General features: G+C 35.3%; 1 protein-coding gene across 2 annotated transcripts in view; it reads left to right on the forward strand.

Moving 5' to 3' along the window:
• PTPN4 (protein tyrosine phosphatase non-receptor type 4) overlaps positions 1-14,964 on the forward strand; it is a 225,920-nt gene that overhangs the window by 90,254 nt on the left and 120,702 nt on the right. For both annotated transcript variants that reach the window (XM_036742995.1, XM_036742994.1), the window contains exon 3: positions 4,853-4,960. In XM_036742995.1, the coding sequence (XP_036598890.1) occupies positions 4,853-4,960 (108 nt within the window). The remainder of the gene's footprint in view (positions 1-4,852; positions 4,961-14,964) is intronic.

Here is a 14,964-nt window from a genome sequence, read left to right on the forward strand (position 1 = left end):
TTTGATTTGCATTTAAGAGATAGACTTTTAAATTACTTCGTGTTGCTCAGTGTGGGAGGCAGAATTTGAAATTACTTAGGTTACTCCAGGTTCAACTGATGTTTCCTTCCATTAGACTAAGGTTTCTTATTCAAGGCCCTAATCTTGCATACATTTTCAGAGGTCCATGAATTTTTTTTAATATGTTGATTGAATGTAACTAGTTCCATATATAATCCTTTGCATTTTTGCATTTAAAAGCATTCTGACAAGTGATATTTAGGTTTTACTGGACTGCCTGTGGTGTCTATGATCAAAAAGAGGTTAAGAAGAACCTCTGAACCAGATGGTGTGGCTGTTATGCCCTGCCCTCCCCCGCCCCCAGTTTCTCCATCTTGCCCCACTGTTTTTACTCCCATCTCCACGGACCCTACTGTTTGTGTTCCCTTCTCCACGGAAATAATCCTGCCTCAGCTTGTCCCACTGTTTGTGTCCCCATCTCCACGGAAATCTAATTGTGTTCTTTCTCTTCCCCTCCTCTCTGCTGTTCGATTTGAGTAATTACTCCGAACAGTTGTGTGTTTCAATAAATCCACATCTAAATTTATATCTGGGTCTCGCTCGCTTTTTTCGGCACAACATGGCCACGTAATGCTCTTCATAGTAGTCTTCAGTGCCATGCATGGCCTCCATGTCTTCACTCTCCCTACCCCCACCCCTTTGCTTTTTTTGTCTTCCCCCATTAGAATGTAATTTCTTTGAAAGTTGGTACTGCCTTCCTTTTGCTTGTATTTGTACCACCAGTGCTTACAGCAACGCTGAGGGACTTCCACTGCCTGTTTGATTTTTTTTATTTTTAATTAAAGGAGCCATCCCTTGATTCACTTCTTTAAGGGGCCTATTCACTGAATGGGCATTTACCTCACTCAGAGTGAGAACCTGAAAAGGCTTTAGCCTAAAAGGGCCAGGGTCTCCCATTGCATCCTGGGCCATCCCCAGCCCTCCTCATGAATATCTGGCCACTAGACCCCTGCTGACCCTGGAGGAGAAAATGAGGCTGGTGACCTTACACAGGCCTCCCTCAACTCAAAGTCAACTGTAAGTCATGTCATCATTTCCCTGATGTCATGGTTCTCTTTGAAAACGAAGGACAAATGCAGTAATTGCCAATACTTTGCATGTTGTCTGGCACATAGTACTTAATATATGCCTTCCCTGTTTTCTTTTAACTGTCAGTAAAAGTCCTGCCTTCTGCAAGACCCTTTTCCCACTCTTCCTTAATTTTAGTGCCTTTTCTCTGAGATTATCTCCAATTTATCCCATCTGTATCTTGTTCATACATAGTTGTTTACATCTTGTCTCCCTCATTAAACTGTGAGCTCCTTGAGAACAAGGACTGTCTTGTAACTATCCCCTCTACTTGACACAGTCCTTGGCACATAGTTATTGGCACTTCATACACACTTGATATAAATTAATGGATTACCTACTAATCAGTGTAGCTAGAGAGAGAGAGAGTGTGTGATTTATTTATGGATCTCACTAGAAGGGACCTTTGAGACTGATCTAGTCAGCCACCCTTATAGATAAGGACACTAAAGCCAAAGAAGAATGTGATTGCTATAGTAGAATGTTGTCATTGTCACATGTGATCATGTCAGTTATTCTCTCTGATTTGTTCTTCTGGGAATTCTTCCAGAAATGACCATGATATAATTACGAAAGGTATAAATAAAGGGATTTCTTAAAGCCTCAATAAAACTTTATTTTAAGAAGAATATTTGTGAACTTTTTTTAAGCCTTATCAAAATCTGCCATAAAATTATCTATGGCTTTAGGATAGTGAATCTTAACTTAGGTTAAGGTACTAAATTTATAAATAAAAATGTTTCACAGATAAACCCATTTTCTAAGAATACTTGAGGTAAAAAGGAGAAATGAGAGTGGCATTGGTTACAAGGCCTCTTATAAATTTTTCATAAATGTTTGGAGCATTCCAAGTTTAACTAAGTGGCACAGTGGATAGAGTGCTAAGCCTTGAATCAAGAAGGCCTGACCTCAGATGCTTGTTAGCTAGCTGTGTGACTCCATGCATGTTTCTTAGTTTCTTTATGCCTCGTATTCCTCAACTATAAAATGAGAATCATGATAGTGCTTGCTTCATAGGATTGTTGTAAGGATCAATGAGAGAATATTTGTAAAGGATTTAGTGTAGTGACTGCCATATAGTAGGCTCTGTACAAAAGCTTATTCCTTCCTCCTTCCCCCCCCCCCAATTTAAAATTACTTGATTATTGTATGGTGCCATAAATAGTTTTCTCTTTTGATATTTTCATTGGTAGATTTGTGCATGTAACATTACAGTCATTAAAGATGTTTCCAGGGCAGCTATAATATAGTTTAAGCAAGCTCTGAGGATTTTTTGTTTGTGTTCTGAAAACAAAATCTTGACCAAGTGAACATCAACTGCCAATCTATGTGCCTACCCTGCTATCTGTACAAAATCTTTATGAGACTCATTTCTCTCTCAGTTGAAGGTATTTTCAAGAAGAGCATTAGCAGAAAATAAGCAGACTTTTGCAAGTGATAGTCAGTAATGGACAACATTTTTATAATCTTATCTGACTGAAAGAGTAGAGAATATAAGATTCCAGTGTGCCTTTGCCTTTTCCTTTTTTTTTTTTGTTACAAAAAAGCATTTGCTGATGCCACCTTACTGGCTTTTTTTACAACAAGGTCTCTCATATCCATACATCACAATCATCATTCAGGATTCCTTGAAAAGTGGAACAATAAAAATAACCTTCTTCACTGACTGCCTGACATTTAAAATCGGGCAAGGCATAAAACAAGATACCGGTGTGATGGAGGAAATCCAGATCTGAGTCCAGGTCAAGGAGGTGATTCTCTGGGGATGATGAGGTCTCCCACATGTAAATTATATTATTTCCCCTAAAGTATGGCAGACCTTCCTGGAAGAGACTTGTAATCACTCAAAGGAGGTTGGCTTTTCCATCCTCATGGGAAAGGTGAAATGTTTGAGGTATGTCTGTTGTCTGTTTTTGAACATATATTTGAAAGGGGACTTCTATAGAGCTTGTCCAGTTCTATGTATGTCTGTGTCAGATGGTACAGATTGAGGGTGAGCTGGGCCCGGAGTAGCATGCTGGATTGTTTTTGGGCATCACAGAGTCCCAAGTTTCATAGAAAATGAAGGCCCATATTGTTAATAATAACATTTTACCAGTTTTCTTTTATCTGTGAGATATTGAATACCGCCAGCTTCAAAGAACTGAAGGTAAATATCACATAGAGGGCTACGGAAAGTTAAATGGTAGGTGTAAATAGACTGTAATATAAATCATGAGAAGTTTGAGAGACATGTGGGACATCATCAGGGAATTTTAGGAGACAGAAAAATGGATTCGTTGCATGGTGAGAGGAAGACACGACAGGTAGATAACTAGAGTGTTTCTCTGGTATTCTTGCTGTTGGGAGATATTGAATGTGACAACAAAAACAGTCATTTATTAAGCTCCTATCATATGCCAGGCATTGTGCTATGTAATTGGGATAGAAAAAAAAAGCAAAAACCCAGTCCCTGCTCAATGAACTCTTTTTCTAAAGAAATAGGCAGCACGCACGTGCGTGCACACACATATATATATATATACACATATATAAATAATTGTACATATATGCAGTATCAATGCAAGGTATTCTCAGAGGGGAGGCAGGTGCTGGTGGTGGGAGCTTTGGGAAGGAAGGTGGGGTGAGCTCTTGCAGAAAAGAATTCAAGGTGAATTTTGAAAGAACGCATGGAAGCCAGAAGGTAAAGATGGAAGAAGGAGCATATTTCAGGCCTGAGGGACAGCCAATCAAAAAGCATAGCTGGGAGATAGACTATTGAGTATTACAGCAAGTAGATTAGTGTAGCTGGGTTGTAGAGTATATGGAGAAGAGTAAATTGGAAAGGTAGGAAAGGGGCTGGTTACATAGGTTCCAAATGCTAAACAGAATACTTAAAGTCTCTATTTTCATATTACAATAATATTTCTTTATCAACATACCACATTTTGTCCAGACCCATTTCCTAACCATTAGTCCACTCTGTTTCCAGTTTTTTACTACTGCCAAAAAAAGGTGCTGCTATTTATATTTTTATTTATGTGGGGCATTTCTTTGTGTCTTTGACCTCCTTAGGAAACATACCCAGTAGTGGGATCTCTGGGTCCTCTGGGTCATAATATAAAAACTTCTCTTATAAGTAAAATTGTTTGTCAGAATGGACAGCTCTGCCAGCAGCATGTTATTGTATGTGTCTTCTCATAGCCTCTCCAACACTATTTTCATCTGTTATTATGTGTACCAATTTGATCAGTATGAATTGAAGCTTGAGTTATAATTCACATTTCATTATCAATGACTGAGCATTTTTTCATATTCTAGGTAATAGCTTTCACTTTTGAAAATGGGCATGCCCTTTGAACTATATAGAAGAGTGGTTTTTCATTTTGTATGTTTTTTGTCAATTCCCTCGATTTCTTTAATATCATGCTTTTTTTCAAGAAATTTTTGATGCAAAGATTTTTCTCCCTACAATGTCTTTTCTTTCTGATTCTAACTGCTTTGATTTTGTTCATCCAAAAACTAATACCTTTTGAAATGAAATCCAAATTTGATTACTAAAAATTCATTCTCATTTGGGGAAGTTAATCATGTCATATTACTTTGGAGTATTCATTTTTCTTTCCCATTTTTGTAGATAGAGTTAGTATGGAAATAACCTCCAGTCTTAACAGAAAGTGCAAAATGTCCAGGTTAGAATTTCAATGTATTATGATGGCATAAGTTTTTTAAATTTTTCTTCTAGAAACACGATCAGGGACAAGTTCTATTGGATACAGTCTTCAAACATCTTGATTTAACTGAGAGAGATTATTTTGGTTTACAATTGGCTGACGATTCGACGGACAACCCAGTAAGTCCAATTTGTTATGGTATTCTGAAGCTTTTTACTCTATTGGACTTCCTTTTATATGTAAAAATTACATGTTTTAGTAGCCTTAATATTAATTTTTATAATTTAATGTTACTTTCTTAACCATTTCTATATACTTCTCCCTATTTGGTAGCCTATTTTTTTTTTCGTTGTGACCCTAATGTGTAATGAATTCTTTTCTTTCAGGTTTTAATCTTCTAGTCCAATCGTTAAATCTGCTCTCTTTTCCAGCCTTCATAGCACAGGAAACTAAAATGTAGTTAGTTTGACTTCTGCTTATTGACCCACAGAGAAAATGAGCTATGAAGCAATGGTCATCAATTTTGTTTAAAATTTTTTTAAACAGGGGCAGCTAGGTGGCACAGTGAGTAGAGCATTGGCCCTGGAGTCAGGAGGACCTGAGTTCAAATCCAGCCTCAGACACTTGACACATTTACTAGCTGCGTGACCTTGGGCAAGTCACTTAACCCCAATTGCCCTGGCCCTCCCCGCAATTTTTTTTTAAACAAAATAGTTTTTAATATCACTTTTATAGCAGGGCAGGTATATCCAAATAAATTTTAGTTGTTGGAGCCTAAATTCAACGCATGGAAAGATTTGCAAGTAATGATTGTATGACCTCCAGTAAAATTAATTAGCCTGTATCAGCCTTCAGTTTCCTTATCTGTAACATGAGGGACTTAGACTATATGATCTTTTTAGTTCTTATACCTATGATAATAATTTAGTTGCCAAATGAGGTTTTTTAAATTTCAAGGGGGCACCAGACTTGATAATGACTTTTGAGAAGTTTTGTGTTATTTATAATCCTTTTTTGATTAGCAATGATTCTTAAAAATCAAGACTTTAGATTGAAATTATAAATTCTGAGAGTGGGATCTGATCAAAGTTTGTAAGACATAATAGGTATAAATGGATTAGACAAAGACTCTTTCATAAAATCCTAGAATAATAAAACTAAAAGTGGGGCAAAGTACAAAATTGAAAGAGTAGGAAATAAGAATTCTTAAAGACACTGATTTATTTTCCCAATACAATACTCTCGTTCTCTCTGACTTATGATTGAAGGTAAAACTTTAGATACTTAAAAAGGAATACTGGCTTAACCAACAAATTGTTATTTGTAAAATTTAACTTAAAAGGTATTGTAAATTGAAAACAAAAATAGATTCATAAAGAGTTTAGATTAATTCTTAGATTTGTGTTGTTTTATTAAAGGATTTATCTGTAAATTTTTGATGTTAATTGTCAATTTCATCAGCTTTTATAGGTGTTTAATATCTCCATGCTAAAAGCTCATAGAGCTGTGGATGCAGCCCTGTTCTCTCCTCTGCCCTTCAGGCCTACATCACCAATTGCCCGTTGAAATTTTAAACAATATGTCCCAAAGACACCTGAAGCTCAAGGTGTCCAAAACCAAACTCATTATCCTTCACCCTGAACTCACCCCTCTCTGATCTCCTCTATAGTTCTCAAAGATATCATCATCCTTCAGCTCTTAGAAGTTTATGACTTTAGCATTATCCTGGACTCTTGGCTCTCATTCACCCCACCAAGTTCTTCTGCCATCTTTCTCCCATCCATGTGACTGTGGGATGGAATTAGCCATTCCAGGTGCCTGGAATTCCTTATTTCTGCCTCAGAGTTCTTTTATTTCAAGACACAACTTGAGCAATATCTTCTATGTAAAGCTTTTTTTATCCTGCCAGTTACTAATGTCCTTTGCCTCAAACTTTTACTTAACTATATCATGTATGTGTTCACATATTAACATATATAAAATATGTAGAAATATAAGTATTTATTAACTTTATATTTATGCCACATATTTTTATAAGTACTTATCTACTTGATTAGAATGCAAAATATTTTGAGTAGGACTGTTTCATTTTTTTGTATTTATGATCCCAATGCTTATAGTAAGTTCTAAGTAAGTAGTTATTCATTGATTAATATAATGAATATATCTATTTGTTATTTATGGGGTAACCAGATTTCCTCCCAAAATGTCCTCTGATGCCTCATTATTGTTCTGTGTGTACAACTTCTTGACCCTATATAAAATGTCTTATGTTGTTATATTTATTAAATATATTATATTTATATTTATTTATTAATGTTTATTTCACAACAAAATTATTGGTTAATATGCTTAGTATGGGATATGGGTCTATCCTTTAGAGCCTGTATTATGCTTCTTAAGTGATAATGTATGTTTACTTTTATTTATTAGTTTTATATAACTAGCACATACCTTATGTTGTAAAGTATTATAATGAGTAATTTTCTAGATAATGATGAAACAACATGCCAGAATTTCTGAGATGCAACTGAAACAGTCCTCAGGGGAAAAATCATACTCTTATGAACATCCATTAATGAAATAAAAAAGACGAAAATTAATGAATTAAATAGTAATTTTTAAAAATTGGAATCCCAACAGATAAACCTAAAATAAAAATAAAGAGGAGCTATTAGAGGGGAAATAAATAAATTGGAAACAACTGTGTTGTTCAGCCATTTCAGTCATGTCCAACTCTTTGCAACCTGATTTGGTGCTTTCGTAACAAAGATACTGGAGTGGTTTGCCATTTCCTTCTCCAGCTCATTTTGCAGATGAGGAAACAGGGGTAAACAGGGTCAGGTGACTTGCTCAGGGTCACCCAGCTAGGGAATGTCTGAGGCCAGATTTGAACTCATAAAGAAGAGTCTTCCTGACTCCCAGCACTCTATTCACTGTGCCACCTAGCTGCCTAGAAACAATTGTAGAAAAGATAAATAAACCTAAAAGCTGGCTCTTTGAAATAAATGAATAAAATTAATAATTTAGTTATTCTGATTGAATGCAGAAAAATCTTTTGACAGAGTACAACACTCTTCTGCTAAAAACCCTAGAAAGTATTGGCATGGAGGGACCATTTTTTAATATTATAAAAAGCATCTGTCTAAAATCAAAGACATGCAGTAATAGAAAGGCAAGTCCCATTTTAACAACTACAAAATACATAAAATATCTGTGGATCAACTTACCAAAGTACTCAAAATATTTGTATAGATACAGTTACAAAGTATTCCTTTAAAAAATAAATAACTTAAATATCTGGAGGAATATTCAGTTCTTGTTGCAAGGCTGTGCCAATATAATAAAAACAACATACTACCAGAATTCATTCTTTTAGTGCTATACCAATCAGATTGCATGGGGTGGGGAAGGTGGATGTTACTTTGCAGTATTTGATAAAATAATAACCATTCATTTGGAAAATGAAAGGATCTGCAACATCACAGGAACTGATGAAAATAAGTAAGAATGAAGGGGAAATAGCACTTCCAGTCCTCAAACTATATGATAAGGCAGCAGTCAAAAAACAAGAAACCAGTCTGGCAGAAATTAGACTTATACGAACATCTTACCACATTCCACAGTACATTCTAAATGGATGGATGGCCTTATTATTAAAGATCATGTTATAGAAAAATTAGAATAGAAACATCATATAGTTTAGGAGATCTATCTTAATCAAATTAGAGATAGATGCAATTAACAGAGGTAAAATAGAAAACTTTGATTTTTTGAAACTGAAAAACTTCTGTATAGACAAAAGTTATGCATCTAGGATAAGGAAGGAAGTGGTTGAATGGGGGGGGAATCTTTATCAATTTTCTTTGATAAAGCTTTGATATTCTGAGCTATATGAATAGTGAAAAAAATACACACAGAGCTATAGCTATTTCCCAGTAGACTAGTGGTGAAAGGGTATGAACAGTTTGTTGTTGGTTTTTTTTTTAAACAGACAGTTTTTAAAAGAAGAATTGCACATGTTCTCGGGTTATGGCAAAGAATGCTCCAAATCATTAATAAGAGAAGTGTAAACCAGAACAACCTAGAAGTTTCTAACAACAATGTTGCTTGCAGCCACTATGGAGGTATAAGACCAACAACACTAGCACACAGGAGGGATGCTAGCACAGGTTCTTTGATCTGCTTTTCTAAGGAAAGAATCTTTAAGGGGTTAACAATCTTACTTTAATTAAACATACACCATTCACTTAGTTCAGGGGGAAAAGTCAGCACCCTGAACTTAAGAGAGAATACAAATAGAAATTACAAGCAGAAATTATATAAACAGAGCAAATGACACAAACAAGTCTATCCATAGCAATACATATATAATTACCAGAGAGAGAAGCAACAACATCTGGGTTTTTCAAAGCCTGGGGAGCTCTGTGACAGCTACCCTGAGTCTCATCTGATCAAATCACACGATACTTTTCCAGTGAGTGAGAGCCCCAAAACAAAATGCCAACCTCAGATCTTATATACCCTTCTCAAGGTCAGAGGGCATTACAGCCATGCGACTCAAACCCATGCAGACTAGGCTTTCTTGTTTCTTAAGCAGGCCATCAAAGGCACTTGATTACCTCAGTGCTGAGAAGCACTCAAACAAAAAACAGCAAAAAGTCCCACTTTGCTTGCCATTATATTTGAAAGGCAAGACTCAAAGGTACTTGATTACCTTAGCATTCCAAAACAGAAAACAGCAAAAAAAAAAAAAAAAAAAAAGTCCCAGCTTGATTACCCTTACAAAGTTTCACTTCATACTTTGTAAAATAGGGAAAAGGACAAAAAATGGCAACAGGGTTCTAGGTTAGGCACGTCATTAATTGTTGGTATATCTGTGAAATGGTCCAGCCACTTTGGAAAGGAATCTGAAATTATGTAAATAAAGTGATTAAATTTTCATACCCTTTGAACCAAAGATTCCATTATTTGTCTGATACCCCCAGGAAGCCACTGATAAGAACAAGCCCCACCCCCCACCCCCCAATACTCCAAATTTGTTTATGGATAGACTTTTTGGGATAGCTAAGAGTAAACAAAATAGATGCATATGAATTGGAGAATAGCTAAACAAAATTATGGAATTATGAATGTAATGAAATATTACCGTGCAGCTTACTAAGAAATGATGTGTCCAGTCAATATAGGAAAAACATGAAAAGATTTATATAAACTGATGGAGAGCGAGGTGAGCATAGTCAAGAAAAAATATGCACAGTGATTATAACCATGTAAATGGAAAGAACAACTATATACCAAAAAATAAATGTAACAAAATTGAAGATCAAGCAATTCTAGGATGAAGACATATAAAAAGTCACCCCCAACCTATACCTTCATGGAGGTGGGAGGTTCACAGGCATTACATATTTACACGTTTTCAGACTTTTTCTGTGTTTCAATCAGCCATGTTTATTTTTCCCGCTCTCTAAAAAAATTAATATTTGCCATATGGGATGGCCCTACAAGGTTTGGGGGGGGGGGATACTTTGGATAACTATGGTGATGTAAGAAATAAAAATATCAATAAAAACTTTTTAAAAATGTAAGATATCAAAATAAATTGATCAGTACCTAAAAGAGAACAATTCTAACATATTACTTTCAACGTGGACACTTCAGAGGTGCCTGAAAGGATATGAACACACACACACACACACACACACACACACACAATGCTTGAAAATTTACAAAGTCCTTTATGTATGTTAGAAATACACTTGACACTGAAATTCAGGTATCAAGGTCAATTTATTATTATTGAGGAATCCAAAGGAATTGGGCTTACGTTCCTGGCCAGAAGCGGACCCTGCTCTTCTTTAGGAAGAGGGAGTAGGGAGTACAGGAGTGATGTGAGCTTTATTCTGTTAGACTGACACAGATTGATGCAGCATCAGCTCAGTACCTCTCCTCAGATAACGGATTGGTCTGCTCCCTTCTGGGTTACAGTCTTTCCTATATGCCCCTCACATGTAACTCCTCGGTATGTCCATTCCCTCCCCCCCAACACACATCCCATGTTAAAAAATGGCAGAAAACTCCTCCCTGTGGGTATGTAAGGTAATATTCAATTAGCCAATTAAGCATTCATGGTAGCTATTTGACCCAGTTTTCTCTTCAACCCTGACTGTTATCTGGCCAGTTTAGACCAGTTTTGCCTATCTCCAGAGTTTGTGGTTTTCAGAAAGCCACTAGCTATTCTCTCATTGGCCATGTCCATCTACTTTAGTTAATTTTTATTCCCTTCTTTGTTCAAGCTGACAATTATTCTGTGGGACTTAATTAACTCTTCTGTGGTAACCTAACTTTGCCTGACTTTTACTAATCTCTCTCATGTACATTCACATTTGTTATTTACATCAGCCTAATAAAATATGTCATGAAAGTATTATTGTCCTCATTTTACAGATTAATAAATTAAGACTTAGAGTGATTTGCCCATACTTAATAGAGCTCTAAAATGATAAGTAGGATTTAAGTGTAGGTTTTCTCGAGTCTAAATCTTGCCCTCTATTGGCCTTCTCTGTGATTTGAATTTAAATAAATGAGAAAAAGATCATTTTGATAGAAACATTTTGTGTAGAATTGAGAGGCTAAAAAGGAGAGGTTTCTGTGACATTTATTAGGTTTTGTTAGATGCCCACACAAAGTAGCCGCTGAAATAAGCAGTCATAAATACAGGTCAGAGATTAAATGGATATTGTGTTGGGAACACCGATCAGTGTCTAGAAATTCTTGTTTACCATTCTTCTCACTTTAAGTTATTGTACTCTCATTGAGTGCTAGACAAGGAAGCTGGATGTTGTAGTGGTGTTACCATAATTCAGTTGGTCCAGCCCCTTTTCCTGGAAGAAACTTGATTGGAATCATTTCAATAATACCAGAAAGGAAAGGAAAAATCATCTCCCTTACCATTATAGTTTTATTCATGCAAATGAGCTCTTTACTCCTATTTGAAATGATTAATCATGGAAAATAACTTCAGTTCTTTGGTACCATAGACTAAATTTCTTTCCCACTTGATAATTCCATATAGTTCAAAATTCTGCCATGCAAATTTATATATGGTGAGGCGGCAAGCATTAGTTTATTTGGTTTTTTTTAGTGTACCCATTATTTCATTTGTATAGGAAACTCTAACTTAAGAAATTCCCTCTGTTAATGTAGATCAGCACTTACTTTGCAGTTTATATATAATCTTAGGGATTTGCCAGGGGCCCTGAGATTAAGTGACTTGTTCAGGGTCCCACAGCCAGGAAGTGTCAGGAGTCCCAGATCTTACTGACTGTGATCTAGCTCCTTACCCATTATACCATATCTCACTGTATGCTAATAAAATTAGACTTAATTAGAGGGAAGAGAAGATTTTAGAAAGGAGAGAAATTAAAATTTGATGTGGCCTTTTCCTTTCTTTAGGGACTCTGTGTGGGATACTTTCCAAAAGTAAGGGGCACTACTCACATTGGAACAGTTTTTATACAGGAAACTTAGTATTGTTCTGGAAAGAGAAAGGCTTCACAACCAAATAACCCTCTCATCCTGAATCCAACATTTTGACTGAAGGTATCATTATGGAAATAATCAAGAACGTCAAGTTATACTATGGTATTACTTTGTGCCAAATACTGTGCTAAAGACTGGGCATACAAATACAATGAATTAAATAATCCCTACTCTCAAGTGGTTTGAATTCTAATGGGGGAAGCAGCATCTAAATATGTATACAATAAATATAAGTAGAATAAATACAAAAGATTTTGGAAAGGAGAGTACTAGTAGTTGGGGGGAGGGAAGTGATCAGGAAAGACGTCCCAAAGAATCTTGCTTGAGCTGTGTCTTGACAGAAGGATTCTGTGATATGTGGAGGTAAGGAAGCAATATATTCCAGGCAAGTGGGATAGATAGTTGGTTGGATGAATGGCCAGTGCAAAAGCTCAAAGATGGGAAAAAACAGAAAAAGAACTTGAAGTTTACATAAAGTTGCTGTTAATTTTACCATGCTCTAGCCATAGCTGTCCATGATACTGGTTACACTGACTACACTATACAGCTCATTAACTTTCCAGTCCTCATGCCTAATTATCCTTTCTGCATGAACTTTATGTTCATTTTTATCCATTCTTCAGCTGTTCTTATTTTTTACCTTAATTTCCTCTAAGAGAGTACAAAACCACCATATCTAGTGACTAAACTATTTGAGAAGCAGAGGATATTTAAAATTTTAAAGTACTTACTCTCCTGTGTCACTTAAAAGATGAGTTATTATTGCCGTACTACACCAAGCATTTCCTTTTATTTATTACACTTGAAGATGTCAGAATACTCTTAGTCTTGGCCACTTGGAAGGACTTACCTACTGATAGGAAGAGGGCAATACAAAGAATTTATTGAAATTTTATTCTTCGTCAAACCAGTCTTATAGTGTAATGTTTTTTTTTTAAATTTATTAATTGCTATTTCTGTCCTCCAGACTAGAAATGTAAAACCTCATTTTGCAGAAGAAGAAAATGAATTCGAGAGAATTAAGAGACTGCTCAAGGACACACAGAGGCAGACCTAGATTTAAAAACCAGGTTTTTGTCTCCTAGCCCAGTGTTCTTTTCAGTTCATTCCAGTAATACTAAAATATATCAAAGCATTTGGATTTTGATGTAGCCAAACATTACTTAAGGGAACCAAGTCTATATATAAGGAAAAATCTATGTTTGCATTAGTTAGAAAGAAAAATGAAGAGGATTTTCAAGGGATTAATGGACGAAAATATTGCTTCTTAAAGCAATGAAGAACTATCTGTAGGATTTTTCCATTGTCTTAAGATATATAGGAACTTAAAAAACAAAAAATTGATAGGAGAGGAATGAAATACTATGAAATTGTGAAACCATATACTCACAGTTTTAATTTATATATTGGTTTTTGGTTACGAAGTACTTTTACATACATTAACTCATTTGAACCTTAAAAACACCTGGTGAGTATAAGTAGTATAATTATTATTATCCCCATTCTTATAGATGTTTGTTTAAGGTCACATAAGGGACCAAAAAGAAATCAAATCCAGGTCTTCAGACTTCCAAGTCCTGTGCTTGTTTTAAAACACCAAATTTATTGTCAGTGTTTAGAAAGTAGAATTTGTTGATGAATGAATGTAGGGTTAAAAAATATGCAGCCATTAATTATCCAGGGAGACAACATTTTATGTAGGATCTGCCAAATGAGTCATTGTTTATTTACCTGCCTGGTTAGATCCTATTTTTAAATTTGATAGAAAGATTGAGCTAATGAGGTTTCAGGCTCATTTAGCCATCTTGATTTAAGCTCAGGTAAATAAGCAAAATCATAGAATGGACTAGGTAGCACCATAAATCATGTGGTCTTCTATCTTCAGGAGTGTATCCAGTACAATCATAGAACATGGTTATCTATACATTTCTTTGGCTACTTTAAAACTGTAGCTATAAAGCAGGGATTCTTAACCTTTTTTTAATCATGACAGACTGATTATGATTAAGCCAATGGACAAATTCTTAGAATAATGTTTGAAAGAAATCATACACTTTGGTCAGAGGTTAATGAAAAATAAGTTGCTTCCCCCCTTCCCCCCATCATTTCCAGTTCATGGACCTTTTGAAATTTCTATGGACCCCAGTTTAAGAATCCCTGTCTAAAAAGTTTGAGATATAGTAAAATATCCTTAAGCACAAATTATCATGAGCAATGAAATACATATGGAACAAGTAAACATTTATAAGTGACCTATCCTAACTTGGAAGTAAACAAGCAAATACGCTGATGCAAATAGCCTACTGACACTTTTTACTGAGGAATATCACCCTGTTAATTGCTTGGGAGACAAAAGAATCAAAATGAAAGCATAACTCTCAGGTTGAAGATTTAAGATAAATAAGTTTATAGGTATTCCATTTAATAAAAATAATAAATTTAGAACTTTTCCTAGGAATTTGTTACTAGAAATAATATTTGATTTATCAAATAGGAACAATGATGAAAATGATTTTAATTGTTTTAATTTATTAGAACCATCTACTTGGCCTTATGAAGAACTAACTTCATCATATATATTATGCCATTTAAGTGAAATTTTAAAACATGATGTTTTTTAGGATTCTGTAGATAATGT

The sequence above is a fragment of the Trichosurus vulpecula genome, chromosome 2 (assembly GCF_011100635.1).
Source record: "Trichosurus vulpecula isolate mTriVul1 chromosome 2, mTriVul1.pri, whole genome shotgun sequence".
Classification (NCBI taxonomy): Eukaryota; Metazoa; Chordata; class Mammalia; order Diprotodontia; family Phalangeridae; genus Trichosurus; species Trichosurus vulpecula.